We start from the raw sequence: 25333 nt of genomic DNA on the forward strand, positions 1-25333 counted from the left end.
GACTCACCCAGCCCACTGCCTGTTTTTGTAAATAAAGGTTTTATTGGCACAAGGCCATGCTCATTCATTCATTTATTCATTCAGCTCAATCTGTGGTTGCTTTAATGCTACAGCAGCAGAGTTCAATCATTGTGAATTTCCTGTGTTACACCCTTTGTGTTAAAAGACCTCAAGTGGTTTTTTGGGGTGCCTGGCTGGCTTGGTCAGGAGAACGTGGCACTCTTGATCTCAGTGATGAGTTCAAGCCCTGCACTGGGCACACAGTTTACTTAAATAATAAAAAATTTAAAAGAAAAAAGAAGACTCCAAGTGGCTTGTTTCCCACTCCTGACTGCTATGCCACGTTATGATATGTAATAAACTATGATTCATCCATAGATCCAGCCTCAATAACAGCCTGCTAAAAGGATGAGTATGTTAGACTGTATAACGCTTCCACCAAAGATGCCCACATTCCATTGCCCAGAAACTATGAATGTTACTTTTTTTTTTTTAAGTAGGCTCCATGTCCAGCACCCACTGTGGAGCATGGAGCCCAACACGGGGCTTGACATCACAACCCAGAGATCAAGACCTGAGCTGAGATCAAGAGTTGGATGCTTAACTGACTGAGCCACCCGGGTGCCTCTGTGAATGTTGCTTTAAATGGCAAAACGGGTGCTCGCTTTGGCAGCACATATACTAAAATTGGAACGATACAGGGAAGCTTAGCATGGTCCCTGTGCAAGGATGCACATAAATGGCAAAAGGAACACTGTAGATATAATTAAGGATCTTGAGCTGATGGGAACTTTATCCTGGATTATTCAAGTGGGCCCTAACTGTAATCCCAGGGATAAGAGGGATGGCAGAAGGTAGGATGGAGAAGTGAGAGATGTTATGACAGAAGCAAGGGGTGTGTGTGTGGGGGGGTTACAGGAAGTGGCTGTGAGTCAAGGAATGCTAGCAATCTCCAAAGCTAGAAAACACAAGGATGTGAAAAAAATTCTCCCCTAGATTCTCTAGAAGGAACCAATCATGCTGACATCTTGATTATGTCCAAGTGAAACTGATTTCAGACTTCTGAATATAATATATAATATATATATATATATATATATATACACACACACACACATAGTCGTGGAAACATGGAACTATATATAACAAATGACGTGTGTGTGTGTGTGTGTGTGTGTGTGTGTATTCCAGAAGGAAGATATGACTCTTCTGGAGATTTTATTCAGAATAACATTGGGACTCCCAGGCACCACCCCTAAACTTCTAACCCCTTCAGTCTGGGGCAGAGCCTGAGAATCTGTTTTAATCAGAGGAATTTCATAGCACAGGAAGCTTTACTTCATGCCACTGAGAAGATGCTTCTAGAGACCCATGTCCTCAAAAGGCCCAATGAGATTGGTGCAAGATTCTCAACCACAGCCCTGTGGACTTTTGGGACCAAATCAGTCTTTGTCACAGTGCACTAAAGGACATGCAGTGACATCCCTGGCCTCTGCCCACCAGATGCCAATAGCACCACCCCCAGTCACAACAACCAGAAATGTCTCCAGACATCACCAAATGTTCCCGAGGAACAAAAATACCCCAGCTGAGATCCACTGGGTTAAAATAAGATTTAGAAACATCACACGTAACTGGAACACATGAGAAATGACTGCGATGTTCTATGAGAGGTTAATAAGCTTGCGTCACCCACCTCCGTAAACACGGTGAGCAGTTGGAACTGAACAAGAAGAGTAAATACAGTAGCCGCATGAAATGAGACAGGCGCACACACGTTAATCCAGCAATTGCACCTGCGCTGACTCACCCAACTGCAAAAAGAGCTCAGTAGGAAGGATGTGTCACGTAACACGGCTGGCAGTCACGCTGTGCCACTCTTGGGTCAGCAGGGCCCCGTGAATGGTGGTCCATCACCATCACCAAACATTGAACTTGACAACCCCAAAAGAACTGGTACACATCTGCACTGATTAGAACATCTACCATCTGTTGTTAAATTTAAAAAGAAAATTGCTGAGGTGCCTGGGTGGCTCTGTTGGTTAAGCGTCTGCCTTCGGCTCAGGTCATGATCTCAGGGTCCTGGGATGGACCCGGCATCGGGCTCCCTGCTCTGTTTCTCCCTCTCCCTCTGCAGTTCCCCCTGCTTGTGCTTTTGTGGGACCCAGGAAATCTAACAAAAATCCCCTACCCCTGGACAAGCAGAGCAGGACTAACTCCATTCTGTGCTACACCCGCCATCTCATGTAAACCCCCCCAAACGACCTGCCTATTGTTTAAGGCACTCCCTCACCCTAGTTTAGCTATTAAGCACACCCTTATCAGAAACTAGCACACATAGGAATGCGGGACCTCTGACCTTTAACGGCCAAGGAACGAAAACCCCTCTTTTGCCTGCCAAACCTGCGCACCAATTCTAACCAGAATAATAGGCTAGTTCAAATGGTCACTATAGGGTGAATCGTAATTCAATTGGCCACCTGCGTGTGGACCGACATGGCTGTGCAACTTTCTACGTATGTTACAATCTCATTGGCCACGGACCCCTATAACACTGCTGTGCTTCTTAGTCTCGGGGTCCAAGTCCCTGCTCTGCTGCATGGAGCACGAGCTTGTAAATAAACCCTCATGTACTTGCATCGGGTCGGCTCCATGGTTTCTCGGATTCGCAATCTTGGGCACACCACTTTCTCTCTCTCTCTGTCAAATAAATAAAATCTTTTAAAAATAGTAAAATAAAGAAAATTGCTGAAAAACCGGGTGCCATGTGATTCCACGTTTATGGAATAAAAATGTGTTGCATTGGTAGGGGGTGGGGGTGGGAGGTTGCAACAGTTTATGGAACATGATCCTCTTTTAGAAAACGTGTATGTATTTGCACCATGCACATGGGCGAAACTGAAAGGTTTTTCACCAAAATGTTAATTGTTGTCTCTGAGGATAGAGGATTTAATTCTGCTTTAGCGGCATATTCTAATTCTCCCACAAGGATCACACACCATCTGTGCTCTCTTGTAAAAGGCTTGGGTTTGTACCCAAGCCTTCCAAGGCCTTAGAAATCTTGAGAACCTTTAAGTATTGGACGAAGAACCAGGTGTGGATGAACACTTCATCCCCATCACCTGAGGTGGGACCATTCCGCGGCGCATGCTCAGTGCTGTCCCCTGAGGCCCCCAGCGGCCCAGCGTCAATTGCTCATTCGCACCTCCGGCAGGGGCTCCTTCCCTGGCTCATGTCCCCACACTCATGGGCGGGCTTCCTGGGGTCATCTCTTGGGACAATTCAAATCCTCATTTTAGAGTCAGTTTTCTGGAGATTCCAAAACGTGACAGCTTCTCATTCTGTCATCTGAGACCACCCTGCAGCTGACCCCCGCAGGAGACAGTGCGGTTGGCCAGCTGTCCCTGGGCTATTTCAGGGAAGATTTATGGGGTGGGCCGGGTGGGACACGAGTGACTCTCACTACACACCCTCACCCCCACTCCCTCCAGGGTGGGCTCTCCTCCAGCACCTCATTTCCTCCCACATCTTGGTGGGCAGTGGGGGGTGGGAAGTGTGAGTGTGTAACCGTGGTAAGCAGAGCAGTGGAGCAAGAAGAGAATACAGGTTTATGTGAAAATCAACCAGGAACCTTTAATAAAAAAATAAGCAGGTTATCCAGGACCTGACCCAGTGAGCAGTTATCCCTAAGTGAGCAAAGCACCACTGACTGGCTCTGACATTCATTCCAGGCGGGAGGCAGAGCAAGTCCTCCAGCCCCTGCAGGGGAACGTCCTGCCCAGGCCATGGGCTGTGCCCTGGTGCAGCTGAGCCCATGCAAGCCCCTCCCCAAGAGTCCCACCAAAGGCTTGGCGGTAGGAACCCCACGGAGCAAGCAGAGCTCACACCTGAGACGCAGGCCAGGGAGGTCAAGCACACAGGGAGACAGGTCAACACGGGAGCAGGGGTGAGCACAGGAGACCCAGCCCCTGTCTTCATCCCTGGCCCCCACCAGGGGGGCAGGGTCCAGGGGAGCTTGCCTGTGGCCACGTGGTCACTGGGCCCAGCTGCCCCTGGTGGGGGAAGAGCCACCCTCCCTCCTGGGTGGTGGGGGGATTTTGTCTGCACACAGCTTGGGTGACCAGGGGGCGGGGGAGTGGGGGCAGGCAGGGATCAAACTCAGCCAACCATTCTCATCCCACTGGGAGTCCATGAGGTCTGGTACACAGTAGGCGCTCAATTAACGCCTGCTGCATGGAGAAGTAAAAGACTCATCTTGGTGGCCAGCACTTAACACGTGTCCCAGCACACACGTAGGTGATCCAATGCTGGCCGAGCAACTGCCATACTGCTTGGTATCACTAATGCCCGGCACACAGTAGGTGCTCTTTAGGTGTTTGGGGAAGAAACCAATTGAAGAGTGGAAAGCACCTTGCTTATCTTCACCCCCAGCACCAAGCTCAGTTCCTAGCATATAGCAGGCACTCAACAAATGCTCTAAGTCAGTGAGAACTTATCTTTGTGTCACAAGTACCAGGCACATAGTGGGTGCTTCATAGGTGTTCGAAGGAATGAACGGGAAGTGTCTTGTTTATCTCAATATTCCCAGAGCCTAGAATGGTTGGTGCCCGACATACAGTAGGCATTCAATAAATACCAATGAATTAAAACAACGACTGTTTCACTAGTGCTGATTCTTGCAGGGTGGGAATCAACAAAAGCTTGATGGCTGAATCAATCCCTGACGGAAGGAGTAATTATGCATCACTCAGTGCCAAACATAGGAGCCTGGTACAGGGTAAGGACTTCAAGTGTTCGGAAGCCACTGACGGTGTCTGGGTCCCGCTGATCCCCCTGTGCCAAGCCCTGTTCCCGGCATACAGTAGGCACTCCATGAAAGCTGCCTGCGTGCACGTGATTGCGGAGCAAGAGCTGGCTGGACACCGCCTTGTGCGGACAGCCCGGGGCAGCCTGCCGGGGGTCTGCAGGATGGGGCGCAGGGGGCGTGGCAGGCCCCGGGGACACGGCCACTGGCCCTCAGAGCTCGTCGCGGGCAGCACTGTCCAGCGGGGACTGCAGCACATCAGAGTTCTTGGCCTCGCGGCTCAGCGCCTGCTGCTCCCGCATCTTTTGGGATTTGGCACGGTCCCAGTCGGTCTTGACGTGCTCATTGTTCCACACGACGGAGGTCTCCGTGTCGCTCACATACCCGTCGTCCCCAGTGTAGTGCGTGGGGTAGATGAGCAGGGGCTCCACCGAGAAGGCGCGCAGGTTGCGTGGCGAGAAGTGGGCCTTGTACTCGGACCTGGGGGGAGGGAGGAGGGGCGGCGTGGGTGGGGAGGAAGGGGCAGATGGAGGGAGAAGTGGGCAGGGCAGGGGCGGGTGGAGGGGATGCATGGAGGAGGGAGGAGACAGGTAGACACGTCCGTCCCCGGGGCCTGCCAGCCCCATGCCCACCCACCCAGGACAGACACACAGCGAGACCCCGGCCCGGGTGCCCACTGGAAGCCCCTCTCACACTGGGTGCTTGTCAAACATGACCGGCAGGAACTCGTCAACAGGCAGCATTTTGGAGAGAGGCTGGGCGGCCAGCAGCTTGCGGGCGCCCTGCAGGGAGATCACGTAGGCCAGCGTCCAGTAGGAGTAATCCGCCTCCACCAGGTTCCTCACACGGGGCACAGCCTTCTCTGGGTGCTCCACCTGCATCCGCTTCCGGCCCACGTAGCTGTGGGGGCAGAGTTTGGGCCCTGTCACCCTCGTCCCACCCGCTGGAGAATGCTGACTGAGCAAGTCGGAGATCAGAGATCAAGTGAGCCTCCATCAGGCCCTGGGGTGGGAGCGGGCTTGGCGGGTTTGGGGAGCAATGAGGAGGCTGGTATGGCTGCTGGACCAGGGAGGACCACAGGGGTCTGGGATGTGCAGGGAGGAGACCGAGTTTTTTCCAAGGGCACTAGGGAGCCATGGAAGAATTTGGAGCTGGGAAGGACAGGACGTCCTGGACACTCTCTGAGGCCAGGAACGCGCTAGGAAGGAAGCTGCTCTGAATTCAGAAGACTGTGGGGCAGCTGGGCAAGGTGCAGGAATGGTGAGTAGGTAGGGATGAAGGGATATGGCTACTGTTCCTATTACTAGCATGGTCCAGAGTCTTCAGCCTAGAACCTACATCAGGGCTCTGCACATAGGAGGAGAGAGAGAGAGATGGTGGGAGGACAAACCAACTCACCTACAGGAGATCCCAAAAGGCTGTTCCAGAAATACGCTAGCCACATCCTACTTAGTGCTGGTCTAAGACCCAGGCTCCCTGGCAATGCCCCACACTCAGCCATGCCCCGGATCCTGGGCACACTCCCAAGCCCTGACCACACCTACCCCAGGCCACACCCCAAGATCTCCAGCCATGCACACAGGCTTCCAGGTCAAATCTCTGCCACACCCCATCTCCTACAGGTCTTAGCAAGTCTCCAAGCCCTGACAAAGCCCCGTCCCCACAGGCCAGGTCCCTAGATTTCCCGGTCATCCTCACAGGCCTGTGGCCCTACCCCCCAGGCCTTAAGCCAAGCCCTAACTGCTCTCAGATCCAGGGACCACAGGGCCCCTCACACAGGCCACACCCGAGTCCCCTTCTGCCACAACCCCAAGAGCTGGCTGGCCTATTAATTTGCAAAGGTCCTCATGCCTACAGGCTCTGGGCCACACTTCTGAGCTCCAGGCTCCAGCTTCACCCTGCTCCAAACTTCACCCCTGAGCCCCGGCCCCACCCCAGCGCCACCCAGGTGCAGATCACACTACCAGCCCTGCCCCACACTCACATGAGGTCCCAGTCCAGACCCTCCCGCTCCACGTCCCGCATGAGGTTCAGCAGGCGTCTCTTGAAAAAGATCTCAAAGCGCAGGTCATCCTCGAAGACCAGTGACTTCTGCAGCCCGCGGTCCACGACCTGAGGGGGGTGCCCTGCCCACATCACATGGAGGCCAAGGCCAGACCTGACCCTGACATCAGCTCTGCTTAGGCCTGGGGCAGCAGGAGAGAAGCAGACACAAGCCCTCCTCGCCACCTACTGGATCGACCTCTTGGCCATTGGCTCCCCTCACACATGGCAACAGGTGCCCTGGCCTTGGCCTTGCCTGAGCTGCTCCTTCCCACCCCAGGGCCTATGCCTGTGCTGACACAAAGCACCCCTTGTCATGGCAGCAGGCAAGCCCCCAGCCTTCAGGCCTCGGCTCAGATGTCACCCTCCCCAACCACCAACCACTGGCCAAAGCTGTCAGCTGAGGACAATTCATGGCCCTGCTGTGGGTGCATCACACTTGGTTTATTGTGGTTTGCCATCAGTCTCCCCATTTCCCTGGGCTGTGAGCCCCCTGCAGGGGTATGCATCTGTCTTAGGGGCTGTCAAGTTTCCAGCACCAGCACTAGGCCAAATGCACAGTAGGTGCTTGGGTGCTCCCTGAATGCACTTGACAGTCCTCAAGACTGAGGAGGGTGACTGTCATCTGCAACAACAGGGACCCTCCTTACAGAGCTTACCCCTCTACGAGGTAGGGCTGGACTTGACACCAAGTCCTGGCCCCCTGAACATGGTAACCTCTGCCCCACACCCTCTATGACAAATCTCACTCAGGGAAAGAGCACCCGTCACCTCAAATGCCTAAATGCCCTATCTGGCCTCATGCTCCGTGGTTCCAGGTTTGAATCTCAGTCCCCACCTATCACAGCCCTCCCTTCTGAGGGTGGCTGGCAAGCCCCTGGCATGGGGTTAGCATTGCTTACTGTCCCCATGGCCGTTACTCCTAATGGTTGAGCACAGAGTCCAGGTTCCAAAGACATGTGACAGCAGTTGGGTGGGAAGAGGCCTTGCTTGGGAGTCCTGGGCCTGAGACCCCCCTTTTTCAGGAGCCAGGCTCAACCCATCCTCCTTCCCTAGTCTGCTTCCCCATCCGCATAATGAAAGGACAGCAGCTGCCCCAGCCAGGGTGCAGGTGACATGCAGGTGAAGCGTTCTCTAAAGACAGGCCCTGCGTCCTGCTGAAGTCTCAGGGTCCTGCAGGGGGTGCCCATGAGTCCCTCCCTGAGCGGCCAGTGGGGGGACCGCCCTGCCCTCCCCTGCCAGACCTACCTCCTTCCAGATGTTATAGTGGCTGAGGAAGCAGCCCAGCTCGCCCTTGGTGAGAGGCCGCCCGTGGTAGGGGTCACGGTAGCCGGGGAGCATCTGGATGCCCAGCGCCTCCACCTGGCTGGTGTTCATGGCTCTGGAGGTGGGGGAGGCGGGTCAGAGGAAGACCCACTGGGCCTGCTGTGCCACCATTAGCGCGCCCCTCTCTCTTCCACCATTAGCACCTCTCCTGGACCCACGAGGCCGGGGCTGCCAGTGCATGGTCTACACCCCTGGACGGACCTGCTCCCCGCTGGCCCCCCATGCCCCGACCCGGGGAGAGGGGGAAACGTACTTGCCATCTACGGCCTCTACCAGCCGGCACTCGATCTCCTGCTCCTGCAGCGCCCGCAGCATGCGCTCCCGCCGATCCTGCCGCCGCTTCAGGTTGATCATGAAGACCTGCAGCCAGAAGCTCTGGTAGGACCCTCCGGGCGGCCCCCGCCCCACCCCCACCCACGAGGGAAGGCCCAGCTCACCTCGTCGAAGCCCATCTTGTCAGGTGTCTTGGTGGGCACCGAGATGAACTTGGAGGGCTCCGCTGGTGGGTGCTTCACTGTGGGGCAGACAGTGCCAAGGGGTCAGTGGGGACACTGGGGGGGTGGGGAGGAACAACGTCCCCTCCCCAACCTCTCCAGGAACCATTACCCTAAGCTCCTTGGCCTGGCATCGGAGACTGTGCCTGACACCGTTCCGCTCACAATGTTGGTGCTGGCCTCTTTACCCCCCACCTACTCACCCTGGCTGTTGACACTGCCCCAAATGCACCCCTTCCTACCTCAGGACCTTTGCACATGCTTGGCCTTGGCCCAAAACACCTTCCTTTCTCCTCTCCTTTCCCTGACCTCCCAACTAAGATAGTAATCATCGAAACTATTAGTCTATTTATAGACTTGAGTTGGACCAGGATACCTTATCCTAGCTCCCACAGCACCTGGCCTTTGATCATCAAATCCCAATCCTTCAGCCCTACCTCCCTGGCTTCCTGTCTCCCATGAACCCCGTAGGACAGACACCAGGTCTGCCCACTCATACTGAGTCCCCAGTGCCCAATGCTTGGTACACATCAGACACTCAATAATTATTCATAGAATGAACAAAGGAATGGTGCCAAGCTGTGTGACCTTGACCTGTCGGGGCCTTGGCTTTCCTCGTCTATAAAATGGGACTCCTATTTTATTTTATTTTGTTTTGTTTTTCTATTTCATTTCATTACAGATTTATTTTATTTAATTTTTTTAAGATTTTATTTTATTTATTCATAGATACAGAGAGAGAGAGAGAGGCAGAGACACAGGCAGAGGGAGAAGCAGGCGCCACACAGAGAGCCTGACGTGGGACTCGATCCCAGGTCTCCAGGATCATGCCCTGGGCTGCAGGAGGCTCTAAACAGCTGCGCCACCGGGGCTGCCCTACAGATTTATTTTAGAGAAAGAGTCCACAAGCAGGAGGAGGGGCAGAGGGAGAGAGAATCTCAAGCAGACTCTGCACTGAGCCTGACATGGGGCTCAATCTCAGGACCCTGAGATCAAGACCTGAACCAAAACCGAGAGTCAGATGTTCAACCGACTGAGGCACCCAGGCACCCCAGGGCTCCTAATTTTAAAAACCTCCTCCTCACAGAGGCTTCAGGAAAAGATGTTGTAAAATGACACACATTATGGGTTGAACTGTGTCCTCCCCAGCATGTTAGCATCTCAACCCTCAGTACCTCAAGATGTGGCCTTATTTGGAAATAAGGTCTTTATAGAGATAATCAGATTAAAATACTGACTGGGATTCTCATAAAAATGAGAAATTTGGATACAGCCATGCACACAGAGGGATGACCACAGAGACACACAAGGGAAAGGTGACCACGTGACTGGAGTGGCATGTCTACCAGCCAAGGAATGGCAAGAATCTCAGAGTGGTCATGACCACTGCCCTTCCAGCTGCTGTGAACAATGCTCAGACCAGACCATGTCCCCAGAGCCCCATCTTGGCACATCCCTGGTGGTCTCCCTCAGAATGACCAGATCCTTGGATGGATATGAGGCCGGGGTGGCTTCTGCACGCCCACCGCCTGACCCACAGGGGCCCAGCCTGACAGTGAGTATGGCATCTACCCCATCAAGAATAAAGGCCCTATATGAGCCTGAGGGACAGACAAAGCCCCCCTCTGTCTGGGACAGGCCTAGGTGAGGCCCAAAGCCAACCTGGGCTCCCTAGGGACACTGCATCCCGGGCTTTCCTCCTGCCCAGGGCTCTTCACAGCTCTGGCTACTCCCCATCCTCTTTGGGGAGCCTGGAGACCAAGGGCCAGATGTTGGGATCTGAGGACCCGGGTCCAAACTCCAGGTGTCGTTTCCCTTTTCCCGAGGGTCTGCCCCTCCACTGGGGAGTGTGGAGGCAACAAGGCCTGCCTGTGGGACGGAGGGTCTCCTCACTCTTTGGCATCAGTTCTGTAAAAACGGAGCACACCAGACATCCAGAAGGAACAAAGCAATTTAGTCTTTCCAGAAAGTCACATCACAGTGGTTATAAAAACCTAACACCTCCAGGCCCATCATGGGGTGAATAACCAAACTTGCCCAAAGAAAAATCTGGCTTTGTCCCCCAGCTTCTGAGAGGTGGAAGCCCTCTGAACATCCTGCCTAATAAGACGATCTTTGTTTGCCTGGGGCCTGGGGTGGTCTATGCCAACAGTGTGATTTAGGGCAGGAGGCTTGGGTCACGTGGAATCAGCTCGCCCTCTGCAGGGGCTAGAGACGGAGGTCACCCATGTGGTAATCAGCCAGCTCCATGTGGGTGAGCCCCAGTAAAAACCATGGACACCAAGGCTCAGGGAGCATCTCCGGATGGCAGTACACCCTGCATATTGTCACACAGCAGTGCTACAAGTGAAAGCTGTCCACACGACTCCACAGAGAGGGAACAACCGGAAGTTCCATGCTTGGAACTCTGCTGGGTGCCACCCCAGATACCTCTTCCCTTTGCCAATTATCATCGGTGTCCTTTTGCTTGTAGTAAACAGTAACTGGGAGTGTAATGGCTTCCAGGGAGTCCTGTGTCCTTCTAGTGAATTATCAAACCCCTAGTCTGGTCTTGGGGGCCCCATGACCTTGCAGCTGTTGTAAGAAGTGAGAGCAATCCTGTGGATATTTCCTTACTTGGTACCCACGGATGCATGTCTGGAACTCCCTCACACGCATGCTTGGGAAACTCATAGCAACCCTGGGGACAGTGGGAAACACCCTGTATCCCTCATGAGAAGACTTGTAAGTGACGTGTGATGCAGCCAAGACTGGATAAATCTGTGGTTAAACATCTACGTGTAACACTATGTGGCAAGGCGAGGAACAAGCCACAGCTGCACATGGCAGCCACGCTGGCACTGGTGGGACACTGAGCAGAAGACATGGCACTTGAGAGAGGCATGTTGGGCGATTCCACTCATAGAAGAACAAGACAGCTACAACCCATCGGCCGATGAAACTGGGGTGGCGGGAGGGCCAGGGCCTGGCCTGGTAACAGGATATAAAAAAATCATCATACCACATGCACACCACCCATTCCCACGGTGTGTGCTAACACTCAACAAACAGGATTTACACCAAGCAAGGTATATGGGGCCGATAGGGAAAGATGCCCCACTGTGCATGAGCAGAGGGAAGGAAGCAGGCTGTAGGATTCTCCATTCACAGAGAACCTTACTGAGACTTCCTGCAGGCCTGAAATTTCATCGTAAGACAGACTTTTGAATTCATGAAAAAAAATCACAGGCACAGACCAGGTCCAGGTATCCACATAATGGATGGAGAGAAAATGTCTCCACTCAAACCAGAAGGAAAGATTTACACAAATATCTGAATCTTCCAGACCCTCCTTCTGTTTGTTCTATATACTTTGCTTGGGCCCTAGAGACACAGGAAAATATTCACCCCTCTGGTGACTTCAGTTTCTGACAATAGTGTGAATGGTTTCCTGACCAGAAATGCATTAGAAACTTTAAACTAGGAAAACTAGGGATGCCTGGGTGGCTCAGTCAGTTGAGTGTCTGATTCTTGATTTTGGTTCAGGTCATGTTCTCATGAGAGCTCCACGCTGGGCTCTGCTGGGTGTGGAGCCTGCTTAGGATTCTCTCTCTCCCTCTCCCTCTGCATTACCTCTGTTCATATGCATGCTTTCTCTCTCTTGAAATATAAAAAATAGTAAAAATTAAAATAATAAATAATATAATAAACTAGGAAAACTATCGCAGCCTCAGAGACATTTCTCAGGGGCCAGTTCCCACTGGAGTTGGTAACAAGTAGAGACCTGCCTCTGTGACTGCAGCCTGGTGAGGCTGCTGGACCAGGTCTGGGCATCTGTGTGTGACAAACACTAGAATATTGCAGGGGTCCATACTCTGGTGACCCTGCAGCCTCCAGGTATTACCTCAAAATACCCAAAAATCTCTCAAAACAAAGAGGGCAGGTGCTATTCCATCTTCAGCCACCAGGGGGTGCCATAAGCAGAACTTTCCAGGGCTAGGTTTAAGAGTGGAAAAGGAGCTCCAGCGCAGGGCAGGGCTCCTCCCAGTCTGTGCAGTGGGAGGAATGGCCATGCTGCCTCAGGGGCGTTCTGGGGGATATGTGTGGCCGGCACAGGGTGCGGCCCTCATGGAAGTAGGTATCATATCACTGGGTGGTTGCTCTGGAGCTCCCCAGCTGGGGCAGGAGTCCCCTCCTCAACCTTGATGGCAGCTCAGCCCTGTGTGCTTGTCTGATCTCAGGCGCCCACTAGAGGGACAGCTAGTTTAACAGTTTATGGATTTATTTGTCTATATATTAAAAAGATATGAGCTTGCAACTACAGTAAAAATATCTAGTTCCCTTTTTTAAATAAATGTATTCAAGCGGGGGAGCCTGGGTGGCTCAGTAGGTTGAGCATCTGCCTTCGGCTTAGGTCATGGTCTCAGGGTCCTAGGATTGAGTCCTGCACTGGGCTCCCTGCTCGGCATGAGGAATCTGCTTCTCCCTCTCCCTCTGCTCTCCCACTCCTTGCTCACTCTCTCTCTCAAATAAATAAATAAAATCTTTTTTTTTTTAAATGTGTTCAAGAGGGAAAAAAAAGTGTGCTTGAGATAAATATTAAATAATGGTGGGTCTGGGGTTTGGTAGAGGCATGGATGAGGAAAAGCCCAAAATAGAGAGGTGTCCCAGACATGCCATGCACATAAAGGTCCATCGGTGGAAACCTGCTAACCCTCTGCTCCTGCACCCTCTATGGCTCCCAACTGCCCTTGGGAAAAAGGCCTGTCTCTCAGCTTGGGTGTCCAAGGCCCCTGTGCTGGCCCTGCCTGCCAGCTCTGCCCCCTTTACCTCCTTTATTTTCTGCCCCTTTATTTCCCTGTTCTCTGAACTATTCTCTGAGCTCACGTCCCCTCCAGCCTTTGCATGTGCTGCTCCCCGCAGCTGTGATCCTCTTCCTGGCTAACTCCTCCCCCCTACTGCATCTTAATGTCACCTCTTCCCAGAAGGCCATCCTGACAGCTCTCAGGATGCTGTGCACAGCTGCTTGCAAGCTAGTAAGAGCCGGAACAACCATCCACCTTCTTCATGCCAGACTCCCAGTAAAGGAACTGGCATGCAGCAGACATCCAATCAGTGCTCAGGGGATGGATGAGAGGTAATAGAAACAGGGAGGTGACTTGGCCCTCCCAGATTGGTGCAGGTGGACTTACCCATGACCTCCAGCTGCACATGCATGAAGCTCTCAGCCTCATCCTGGAGGGTGCTGTGCGCCCGCAGTGGCACCGGCAGGAAGCCATACACCTCCTTGTTGCAGACGTACATCTGGACCTCTGGGGCCAAGGAAACAACAATCCAAAGTGAAAACATTCTGAGGCAGCAGTGGCCCCCGTGACCAGCTGCACCGCCCAGCAGGGGGTTGGAACCTAAGCAGGTCCCCCTGTTCCCAGCAGGCAGCAGAGACTCCTCAGCTCTCCGCTGGGACCGGGACCCAGAAGAGGGGTTCACACTGCCAGGCAAGCCCCAGGGGGAAAGCTCCAGAGCTGTTCACGAGTGTCTTGCACGGCTACTGTCTCCATCCCCATGAGGTTCTGTGACACAGCAAACCGCAAAACAGCGGGTGGGCCGCACAGATGCACAGTTAGGCCCAAACAGGAGAGGCAGCTGAACAAGACAGTAGTGTTGGTACCTCCATCTGCATTTGCTCTTTTCAGAGTGGTTTACATTTTTCTTTTTTTTTTTTTTTAAGTATAAAACCCAATGAAAATGATTTTCACTTGAACTGGTTAACTTTTTCTGCAGAGGACCAGATGGTCAATATTTATACTTGTGGGCCAGACGGTTCTGTCTCAATGACTCAGATTCTGCTGGAACACAGAAGCAGCCAGAAATGAGGCTTAAGTGAATGGGCGTGGCTGTGTGCCGATGAAACTTTATTTATAGGCACTGAAATTTGAATTTTATACAATCTTCATATCATAAAATATTATTCTTCATTTCTTTTCCCCATTCAGATGACCAAATATAGACTTCTTGAGTATATTTGGTCTTTGTCCACAGTTCCAGGCTCACAGTTTCTAAAACCCTTGGAATTTCCCAGATGTTGAGAGCTTAAAGGTATCTCTTAGGTTAACACGTGACTTTTGGAAAGCACTTACAGGGGACCTCCCCCCTACCAGCCACACACACACACCGGTTGCCAGGAAGATCAACCATGAATAGAGGGGCAGGGTGAGGAGCTAGAGGATGAATCACCAAAAACCAATGATTCAATCCATCATGTCTACATAATGAACCCTCCGTAAAAACCCAAAAGGATGGAGTTTAGAGAGCTTCCAGGTTGCAGAACAGGTGAAGATGTGGGGAGAGCAGCACACCTGGAGCGGGTGGGAAAGCTCTGTGCCCCTTCCCACATACCTCGCCCTCAGCATCTCTTCACCTGGCTGCTCCGAAGCTATATACTTTTATAACAGACCAGTCATCTAGTAAGTAAGTGCGTTTCCTGAATTCTGTGAGCTGCTCTAGCAAGTTAATGGAACCCAAGAGAGTGTTCTTGGGAGCCTCTGATTTGTAGCCAGTTGGCCAGAAGCACGGTGAGAACACGGGTTTGTGGCCGGCATCTGAAGTTAGGGTGAGGGGCAGTCTGGTAGGATTGAGAACCTCAACCTGTGGGATATGATACGATCTCTGCAAAGACAGGGTCAGAATTGAGTTGAATGGTAGGACACCCTGCTTGTCCTACAGACAATTGCTTGTTGGTGTGGTGGTACAGGGAAGTCCTCCCCCTCACCTAAACACATGATAGAATTAGGTCCAGGAACCCAAAAGACATTTTTAGCTTGTGGCTAAAGGAAAACAGATGGTTGACTGGATTTGGTCCATGGGGCATAGTTTGCTGAACCATGGTTTAAAAAAAAAAATGAGGGGATCCCTGGGTGGCGCAGCGGTTTGGCGCCTGCCTTTGGCCCAGGGCGCGATCCTGGAGACCCGGGATCGAATCCCACATCGGGCTCCCGGTGCATGGAGCCTGCTTCTCCCTCTGCCTGTGTCTCTGCCTCTCTCTCTCTCTCTGTGACTCTCATAAATAAATAAAAAAAAAAAAAAAAAAAAAAAGAATTAAAAAAAAAATGATAGGTCGGTTTTCGCTGGCTGTGTTCTCTTTCTCTTTAAAATATTTTTTCCCTAATTAAACAATTAGGGAATAATTATGCTCAACTAGAAAACACAGGAGAATATTGAGATGGAAATAATCTTCAATAAAGAGGTCTTAAAGATATGGGGAGTGAAGTGACCCAGTGAAGCCAGGGCTGGAGAGAAAGCGAGCCCTTGGGAACATCACCTGAGCACCTGGATAGAGCCACACCTGAAGCCATCCTGCACCCTGCAGTTCTTGTTCTGTGACCCTTCTGTGGGCTCCGACACTGGTCCCAGAGAATGAGACAGATGCCCCTGTGCTGGCAAAGTCCCTGTGGGCTCACCTGCTTGCTTGCAGGAGAAGGCAAAAACGATGATGTCATCAAAGGACCAGGTGTAGTCAGGGTGAGGAGGGTAGAATGCCAAGTTCCTGGATGCTGCCTTCCGCAGGTCAATCAGGAAGGTCGAGTGCACCATGGGGACTGCAAAGCAGCCCCGGCGGTCCCGCTTCCGAATGGGGATGTAGGCAGGTGTGCGCTTGTAGTAGCCCTGTGGGGAGGAGGGCAAAGTTCTATATGGGGGTCCCCAGAGATTAAGGCTGGAGGCCTGGGACAAGGGGAGGCATGGAATACTTGGAGAGCAAGACTCGGATGCCAGCCTCTGGCTGTGCCGAGCATTCCCTGAGTGCGGAGCTCTGGGTGCCGTCAGGCATCTCCCTCCCCAGAGCCTTAGGTGGTGGGGCGGTGGGGCAGTGGTGGATGAGGGAGGGGAAGCAGTTGCGCACCTGCAGATCTAGCTCAACACCTCAGATCAGAAAGGCAGCACTTGAAGGAGGAAATCAGAAAGTTGAGAAAGGGACTGGATATGTGTGATCCCTTGATTTATACGAGATTAAACATCAGAGGTATGACTTCAAGGAACTTGGGAGGAATCTTTTAGAAAATAAGTTGTAACCATCTGAAGTTGGGCTCTCTCTTCATCATATCTTTACAAACTGGAATTATTAGAGAATAACATTTAGAATTCTATGACATATTTTTAAAAATAGAAACCACTGAGCTGTTCACTTTAAAATGGTGAGTTTTATGTTATGTGAATTGCACATCAATTAGAAAGACAGGATGAGACAGGGCGGGGTCCTAGTTCTGGCATGGCCCCCACTCCAGACCTACCCTTTCACTCTCCCTGGTGCTGCCAGCAACCCCAGCCTGAACCCTGGGGTGGGACTTGTGGCCCAGGCTTGGCCAATCAGAACCTGACTTATTTTCTTGGCTTCAAGAATTGGCTCAGCTTTAAGAGGAGACTGGACAAGGCCCAAAGTAGACTTTGGCCAAATCGTGCTGGGATCATGCCCCAGGAGTCTGAAAATGAAGCCACCCAATGGATGGAGGAAGATACAACTGTTATTTTAACACCTGGATCAAGCTGTGCCTGAAGTTCTACCTGGCACCATGCTTCCTAGCTGTGTGAGCTTAGGCATGTCGATTCCTTTCTCCCTGTGTTCCTGTTTCTGCCTCAGTGACTGGGAAGGGGGTGCAGAGAAGAAGGCCCAGTCACGGACTCTCCATCAAGGAACTATTCAAGGATTACCATGATGGTCTTGTAAAGTGCTCACCATGAGGTGGTATGATAAGTTAGATTCCAGCCACACTCCCCACTTGCTGGCCCCTACCATCCCCAGGTCCCACCCTACCCCAGCAGTCCCCTGACCTGGGAAGTCATCCCACACCAGAAGTTGGAGTATGCAGCCCTCGAATCCAGCATGGGGGCCACCACCGTCTTGTTCTCAGCGATGAGGAGGCTTAGTGTGTTAGGGTTGAGGATCAGGTTGTCTGCATCCACGAACTGCAAAACACCCAATACAGCATCAGCATAGGCCATAAGACTGACCTGAACAGCTGGGGTGGAGGCCAGAGCTCTGGAGGGGAGGGGAGGGAGGTCTGGGGGTCTGGAGTAGCAGCTGTGGCCCTGGAAGCCACCCGGTTCCTCAACCATCCAGTTCTGCCCCTAGTGACAAACCAAGTGACGCTCCTAAAAGGAAACACACTCCATAGCAAGAGAAAGGACGGATCACACAGCACAAAGAGACACAAATGCAGACCAGACGTGGCACTGGCGGGATGTGGAGCATGACAGCGAGTATATCATGTGGCTCCACTTATGGAAACTTTTAAAACAGTCAGTGCGGGGCACCTAGGTGGCTCAGTGGCTGAGCGTCTGGCTTTGGCTCAGGTCGTGATCCCAGGATCCTGGAATCGAGCACCATATTGGGTCGCCTGCGAGGAGCCTGCTTCTCCCTCTGCCTGTGTCTCTGCCTCTCTCTCTGTCTCTCTCATGAATAAAATCTTTTAATAATAAAACAGGCAGCGCTGGTTGATGAGGACAGTTGGAGCAGAGGCCAACTCCGTGGGGAGCGGCTGGGAGGAATTCATGTTAGTTTGTCTGACATCAATTACATGCTGATAAAGAGTGTGTAAAAATCAGATCTTTATGTAAGCCTTTTGTTTTCCTTTAATGCCTTAAATGTAGAGATAATAAGATTGTGACTTGCTTGTTGCAGCATGGAATGGAATCCACCAACCCAGGAATAGGGTCGCCATTGGGGTGGTGGAGGGGAACCTGCTGGTCCCCCCCACCCCTCAAAACTATGTGTCACCAACATTCTCCATAGAGGCCTCACCAGGATGCTCACTGTGGTGCTGTTTATCACACAGACTGGGGAACAACCCAGGAGTCCAGCAGTGGCAAACTGGCTAGAGAAATTCCGGCTACATCCCACTGCAGAGTGAGCCCAGACAGCTAGGAATCATGTCACAGAAAATGATCGGGTAAGGGTGTTCCTGTGCACTGGGGTGTGAAGATATGCAGGTCACGATGCATTACAGAACTCTTAGGAGGATCTCCCAGGATGTTTTTTTTTAAAGATTTTATTTATTTATTCACAAGAGACACACACAGAGAGAGAGAGAGGCAGAGACACAGGCAGAGGGAGAAGCAGGCTCCCTGCAGGGAGCCTGACATGGGACTTGATCCCAGTTCTCCAGGATCACGCCCTGAGCTGAAGGCGGCGCTAAACAGCTGGGCCACTGGGGCTGCCCTCCCAGGATATATTTATTTATTTTAAAATGCATCTGATCCACAGATATGCTTTGTCACCCACACAGGCTTTTTAAAACCTTTAAATCACCTGCCACAAACAACAGCAAAAACTAGAATTCCAGCCTTCTCCGGCAGCTCCAGAATGGAATTCCCACATGGCAACCCCCGCTACAGACTGAGGGTGGCTTGCCCCTTGGGTTAAGCCGCAGGGGTTGTTCCCGGCCCAGCCCCTGGATGGGTGGATTTTTGAATTTGCGACCTTTAAATTTATACACAATAAAAACAGCCAGAACGGTCTGGTAGTTCCTCAAAGAGTTAGACATAGAGCTACATATGACTCAGCGATTCCACTCCTAGGTACGCACCAAGATAGCTGGAAACAGGGATGCAGACCTTTGCACACCCATGTCCACACTGGCATTGGCCACAATAGCCAAATGGTGGAAGTAAAACCAAGTGTGCATCAATGGAAGAATGGATAGACAAAACGTGGTCCATCCAAACAATGGAACATCACCCAGCCATAAAAAGGAACGAAGCCCTGACACACGCCACAACATGGATGAACCTCGAGGATATCATGCTGAGAGAAGCCAGACACAAAGGCCACATAGCGTATGATTCATTTATATGAGATGTCCAGAAGAGGCGCCATCTGTGTAGACACAGGAAGAAGCCTGGTGGTTGCCAGGGGCAGGGGGAGGGGGAGAGGGAGTAGATTGTTCATGGGGATGAGGTATCCTTTTGGGGTGATGGAAACGTTCTGGAACTAGATGGAGGTTGTGGTTGCACAACATAATGAATGTACTAAATGCCACTGAGTGGTTCACTTTGAAACAGTTAATTTTATGTTATGTGAATTGCACCTCAATTAGAAAACACAGAAAACCAGCCAGAAAGTGAGTCTCTCTGGGAGGTAAGATTATAAGGTTTGCTTGTTTTTTTCTTCCCTAAGCTTCTTACTTTTTCTTGTATATTTTCTTACAAGTAACACCCACAGTGTTAGTAAAAAGAGGTTTTGTTTTTTTTTTTTTTTTTAAAGAGGTCTTTTTAATAACAATTTTAAAACACTGGACAAATGACTTCACATCTCAATATGGATTTCCTGAGTCCCCAGTTACAAAAAGATACCGGTATGTCAAAAGCTGCTTTGAGTTTTGAACCAACACATGGAATTCCACCCAAGTTTGCTGAGGGAAAAGAGTGAAAACCAGCCAGCCTCAAACCAAGAAAGCAACATCCAGGGTAGCAGACAAGGAGGCCTTGTGCTAGATGGTTCCAGAAGGTCCCACCTCTACGCCTCCCTGGTTCTGAGACTCCACCAACAAGCATGCTGTCACCTCCCTCTGTAAGCCTCCACTTTCCCATCTGTAAAATGGTCTGATTAAGGCATCAGCCTACCGGGCTCAGAGGAAGAGCTTGCTCCATTCTTTCTCCTCTCTGCAGGGCTCAGGCCAGGGTCATGGGGTCTCCTGGCACCCTCACATTCAGTCCCTGAGCAGGGCCTATCCCTTCAGCCTAAGAAGGTATCTTCATTCTATTTGTCTTTCTCCACAGCCCTGCTCCATACTGGCCTCTACCCTGGCCTCCTGTTGTCCCCACTCCTGCCCCAACAGGTCTTGCTCCCCATGGCAGCCACAGGGCTTCTGAAAATCCTAAATCAGAACACAGTCCTCTCCTGCTCATATACCCTCCATGGCTCCCCATTACTCTCAAAACCAAATCTCTCCCTTGGTTTGCATAGTTTGGCCGCCACCTACCACTTCAGGACTACCTCCATAATCCCTCCAGCCACACTGGCTTCCTCACCGGTGCCTGACTGCCCCAAGCTTGCACCCTACTCTATTTCCTCTGACTCAGACACTGGCCCTCAGCTTCCCCCGAGGATGGCTTCCTTGTTCCTTCAGGACACTGCTAGGGTCCCCTCCTAAGACAGCCCCCAACCTTGCTCATTCGTCACTACACTCTGATTGTGCTATCTGCTGTAGATTGAATGGTGGCCCCAAAAAAGATATGTTGAAGTCTAGATCCCTGGTACCCTGTGATGGTGATCTTAATTGGAAATAGGATCTTTGCAAATGTAACTAGGACATAGGTTAAGATGAGGTCAGACTGGAGTAAGACGAGCCCTAAAGACCTAAAGAGGAGAAGAAATAGAGACAAGTCCATGTGACCACTGAGGCAGACAAGGCCACAGGCCAAGGAACACATAGGGCCCTAGAAGCTAAAAAAAGTGAGGAAGGATCCTCCCTCAAGCCTGTGGAGGGAGCAGGGCCCAGCTGACATCTTGACTTCAGACCTCTGTCCTCCAGAACTGGGAGACAATAAACTTCCATTGTTTGCAACCCCCCTACCCTCACCTCCAAGTGTGTGGTCCTTTGTCACAACAGCCCCAGGACACAGATCCACCACCAGCTGCCCTTCCACAATCACAGCACTGGCTGCCTCTGGGTAGTTCCTCACCCAGTTTCCTTTTCTGGTCATGGCCACCCTTCCTGGGACACTAGGAAGGCAGGGCTCAGGCTGCACTGACCCTTCCTGCATCCTCAGGCTCTGGCATGTGGGGGGCAAGGGAGGGGCTCGTGGAAGTCTGCTGACCAAATAAGAAGGTACAGACCACTGTTCGGGGCTCAGTGCCTAGATGGAAACCAACCACAGGCTCTGACAGGCTGGTATCATTGAATTCAACCTCCCTGGGGAGCCAGACCCAGCGGGAGGAGATGACGTCCAGCTCCAGGGGACGGGCTGAAGGAGCTCACACAGGCCCATGGGCAGGTACCTTAACATGACTACACTCACGTGACTACACTCCAGCCTGAGCCATCCCTTCCTCCAGGGGCAATGGCCAGTCCAGGAGAAGGAAGTGAAAGTCAGGCCTCAGCAGCCCAGCATTTCAGCACACCCCCAACCCCCACTGATCCCATCCTCTGGCTTCTCAGGAGTCACCCAGAGGATGTCATCATGGGGGTGGGACACAGAGGTGACAATAAAGTGACAACCCAAGTGTCCAACCATACGGGATGGCTGGGGACACAACCTGATGATTAAGAACCTCCGCAGCCCTGGATTGAACTCCAGCTCCTCTGCTAACCAGCCATGTTGCCTCTGACAACTCACTCCACTTTTCAGAGCCTATTCTCCTCTGTAAACGGGTTTAGGGATGGTCTCCACATCCCATTGATCCTCCTTCCCTCCGTGGCCACCCAGTCCTCCCCCACGAACTCCTCAGGGTAGCTGGCCTAGAAACTCACCAGGATGTAATCAGCCCACATGTCCCGGGCAGATTTCAAGGCTGCCTGGCGTAACTTCATGACGTGCTCATAGCGCGAGTCGGACCAGTGCTTGGGGCCCTCTTCATCCGGGTAGGACCTGGGGAGAGGCAGCTGTGATGTGGAAAGGATGGGACACTATGGCAACCCAAAGGGTTGCGGTCAGAGAGGGCTTCCTGGAGATATGTAGGTTTGATCTTAAGGGGGGGGGGGGGGTAGAAGCAAGAGGAGAAAACTGGAGGAGGGAGTTTGTGTCCTCAGTAGAGGGCATAGCACGTACAAAGGCCCAGAGCAGAGAAAGCCCAAGGCAGGGGGCAGCCCGGGTGGCTCAGGGGTTTAGCGCTGCCTTCAGCCCAGGGCCTTATTCTGGAGACCCGGGATAGAGTCTCATGTCAGGCTCCCTACATGGAGCCTGCTTCTCCCTTTGCCTGTGTCTTTGTCTCTCTCTGTGTCTCTCATGAATAAATAAATAAAATCTTAAAAAAAAAAAAAAAAGCCCAGGGCACCTGCAGAATGGGAAGAAAACTCTAGAGATGGGGCTAGGAGCCTCTTTGCTTTGCAGGGTCATTCCTGAGAATAAGGGGAGCTGCTGGGACAGAACACACAGAAGAAAGAAGAAAACTTGGGGCCTGTCCTCCCAAACTCAGAATCTGGTCCAGACAGCAGATAGGTAAAGAAATAAACCCTGAGAGGCATCTGGGTGGCTCAGCCAGTTAAGTGTCTGCCTTCAGCTCAGGTAATATCTGACGGTTCTAGAATCAACGCCCCTATCAGGCTCCCTGCTCAACGGGGAGCTTGCTCCTCTCTCGCCCTTGTGCTCTGTCTCTCAAATAAATCAATAAAACCTTTTTTAAAAAAGTCATTTACTAGAAAGAAAGACAGACAGGCAGGCAGCTAGGAGCCAGGGGCCTGCATTGCCCAGAGGCTCCCGGGAAGCGAAGCAACAGAGCACTGGGGCACAGAATGAGACTGGGAACAAAGCAGAAGGCGGCCACCAGGAGGACAAGAGAGTGAGGGAACTCTAGGTGGAGGGAACTGCTGGGGCAAAGGTCCAACTGGAGGATTATGGTCCATTAAAGTTGAGGGCGGGTCTGAGAAGCCAAGGCCAGCCCTTAAGGCTGCAGAGTTGGGCTGGAGAGTCAGAGGCTGAGGGGCTGAGGTTCTGTCTCAAGACAATGGGGAGTCACAGGAAGTGTGTGAATAGGGGCGCAGCCCAGTCTTACTGGGAAGGCGGGCGGTCAGGGCAGATCCAGGAGCTCACCTGGGCTCCTCTGCCGGCCGCCACTCCACAGAATGGTACAAACTCTTTACAGCCACCAGCCATTCCCGCAGCACAGCCGATGTATTGTCCGAGTTGTGGTCTGTCGCCACCCTGCAAGCCGAGCAGGACAGTCAGTGTGAGGCTGGGGAGACTGAGGCAGGATGGGGCAGCAGCGAAGCAACATGCGCTCCACACTCTAAACTGGCCTTCCACCAGCTGATGGCCCTGGAAGATGCCTCCCCCCCTCCAAGCCTGTTTCCTCATCTGTGTTTCAGATGAAGACAGGACCCACAAGCTAATTTTGGAAAAATTAACACACTAGACACTGTTAGTACCACTGAGCATCTAGGATCTTATAACCATGTTAGGTACTAAATATTGTGGTTTAATTTAAAAATGCATATATTGGGAATCCCTGGGTGGCTCGGCGGTTTAGCGCCTGCCTTTGGCCCTGGGCGTGATCCTGGAGTCCTGGGATCGAGTCTCGTGTGGGGCTCCCTGTATGGAGCCTGCCTCTCTTTCTCTCTCTCATGAATAAATAAATAAAATCTTTCAAATAAATAAATAAATAAATAAATAAATAAATAAATAAATATCCATATATCGTATACCCCCACCCCACCTTCCTCAAGTCTGTTCTGTGAGCAACACCACCTTAATAGGGGCCTGTGGTTACTCGTTAATTCAACGAACATTTCTGAAGCACCCACTGTGTGCCTGCATCATCCAGGCTGGCGAACCTGGGATGGAGGGCGAGGGAAACTACCGAGTCCACAGGCAGATGAGAGCTATCCCCTCAAATGAGCTGTTACTAAGTCAACAACAACAGTATCATTGATGACTAGTAATGACAACATCTAGCAGCCGCAGCTCTGGGCACCGAGCACCAAGCCAGAGACGCCAGGCACAAGGGCTTCACGTGCATTACATTAAACGGTTAAGCTTCAGAGACCAATGCAACCGGAGTTCTACTAATGCTGCCATTTTCCAGATGAGGAAACTGAGGCAGGAGGCGGGACGTCACCAGCCAGGTGTCACGGCTCTGCCGCGTTGCCCTACCCTTGGCCACCTGGCCCCCTCACCCACCCACGCACCCACCCGCGCAGGTCAGAGCGCAGGGAATCCGGCTCAGGCTGGGTTCAGGATCCACTGCAGCAGAAGCTGGGAGGCCCCCCCGTTAGTGGAAGCGCAATGCGGGCCGCGGGGCTCCGGGCTCCCCTGCTTGGGAGCTGTGGGTGCCCCAAGGCGCTGTGAGGGTCAGTCCCAGGCGGCGGGGCAGAGCCGGGGAGGGAGGCACCGCAAGCAGAGGGCCCGCGCGTCCCGCCCGCCCGCAGACGGAAGCGAGCCGGGGACACGCGTGGGGCCGCCCAGCCCGCCCCGCCCGGGGCCGGGGCAGCAGGCGGCGCGCGGCGTGGAGCCGCCCGGGCCGGACGCCGCGCTCACCACAGCGCCGTGCGCTCCCGCGGGTGCCGCAGCCGCTCGAGCGCGCCCAGCGTGGCGGGCAGCGCGTGGGCCGCGTTGCGCGCCACCAGCGCGATGAGGACTCGCGGCGCCTGCAGCGGCGACTCGGGGCTCCAGCGCTCCTCGGGGAAGTAGGCGGCGGCGCCCGGCGGGCCCCCCGGGGGCGGCAGCGCCAGCAGAAGCAGCAGCAGCAGCACCGGGCGTGGCCGCCAGCGCCGCCGGCACGCGCGTGGGGCCGCCGCCATCGCGCCACGCGTCGCCTTTAAGCCGCTTTTCTGACGGCGGACGCGGACCGCGCCTTGAGCGAGACACGGGGCCCCGCCCTGCCGCGCGCCTTAAAGGGGAGGAGAGCGTCTGGCGCGAATCCTCCGTTTGGGCCCCGCTCTCCAGGCCCCGCCCCCGGAGGGCCTTAAAGGCTCCCAGCGCGGCTCACCCTCCGCCCGCCGCGTCGGCAGGCAGGCCCGCCCCGAGGCCCCGCCCCCGC

At 52.9% G+C, this 25333-nt stretch overlaps 1 protein-coding gene and 1 non-coding gene across 2 annotated transcripts; one reads left to right on the forward strand and one right to left on the reverse strand.

Moving 5' to 3' along the window:
• Positions 1–657: 657 nt before the first annotated feature.
• LOC112667006 (U6 spliceosomal RNA) lies at positions 658–764 on the forward strand. Its single transcript, XR_003141002.1, has one exon. It is a non-coding gene; the product is annotated as a U6 spliceosomal RNA (small nuclear RNA).
• Positions 765–3607: 2843 nt separating this feature from the next.
• COLGALT1 (collagen beta(1-O)galactosyltransferase 1) lies at positions 3608–25121 on the reverse strand. The gene is made up of 12 exons (XM_025457984.3): positions 24832–25121; positions 23389–23499; positions 22110–22227; positions 17470–17604; positions 16104–16308; positions 13839–13958; positions 8611–8687; positions 8427–8533; positions 8096–8228; positions 6789–6916; positions 5498–5704; positions 3608–5284 (listed from the first exon to the last, which is right to left on the reverse strand). The coding sequence occupies exons 1-12, from the start codon at positions 25092–25094 to the stop codon at positions 5017–5019; spliced, it is 1872 nt and encodes a 623-aa protein (XP_025313769.3). The 5' UTR covers positions 25095–25121; the 3' UTR covers positions 3608–5016.
• Between the last annotated feature and the right edge of the window lie 212 nt (positions 25122–25333).

Source organism: Canis lupus, chromosome 20 (assembly GCF_003254725.2).
Source record: "Canis lupus dingo isolate Sandy chromosome 20, ASM325472v2, whole genome shotgun sequence".
In the NCBI taxonomy this organism is placed as follows: Eukaryota; Metazoa; Chordata; class Mammalia; order Carnivora; family Canidae; genus Canis; species Canis lupus.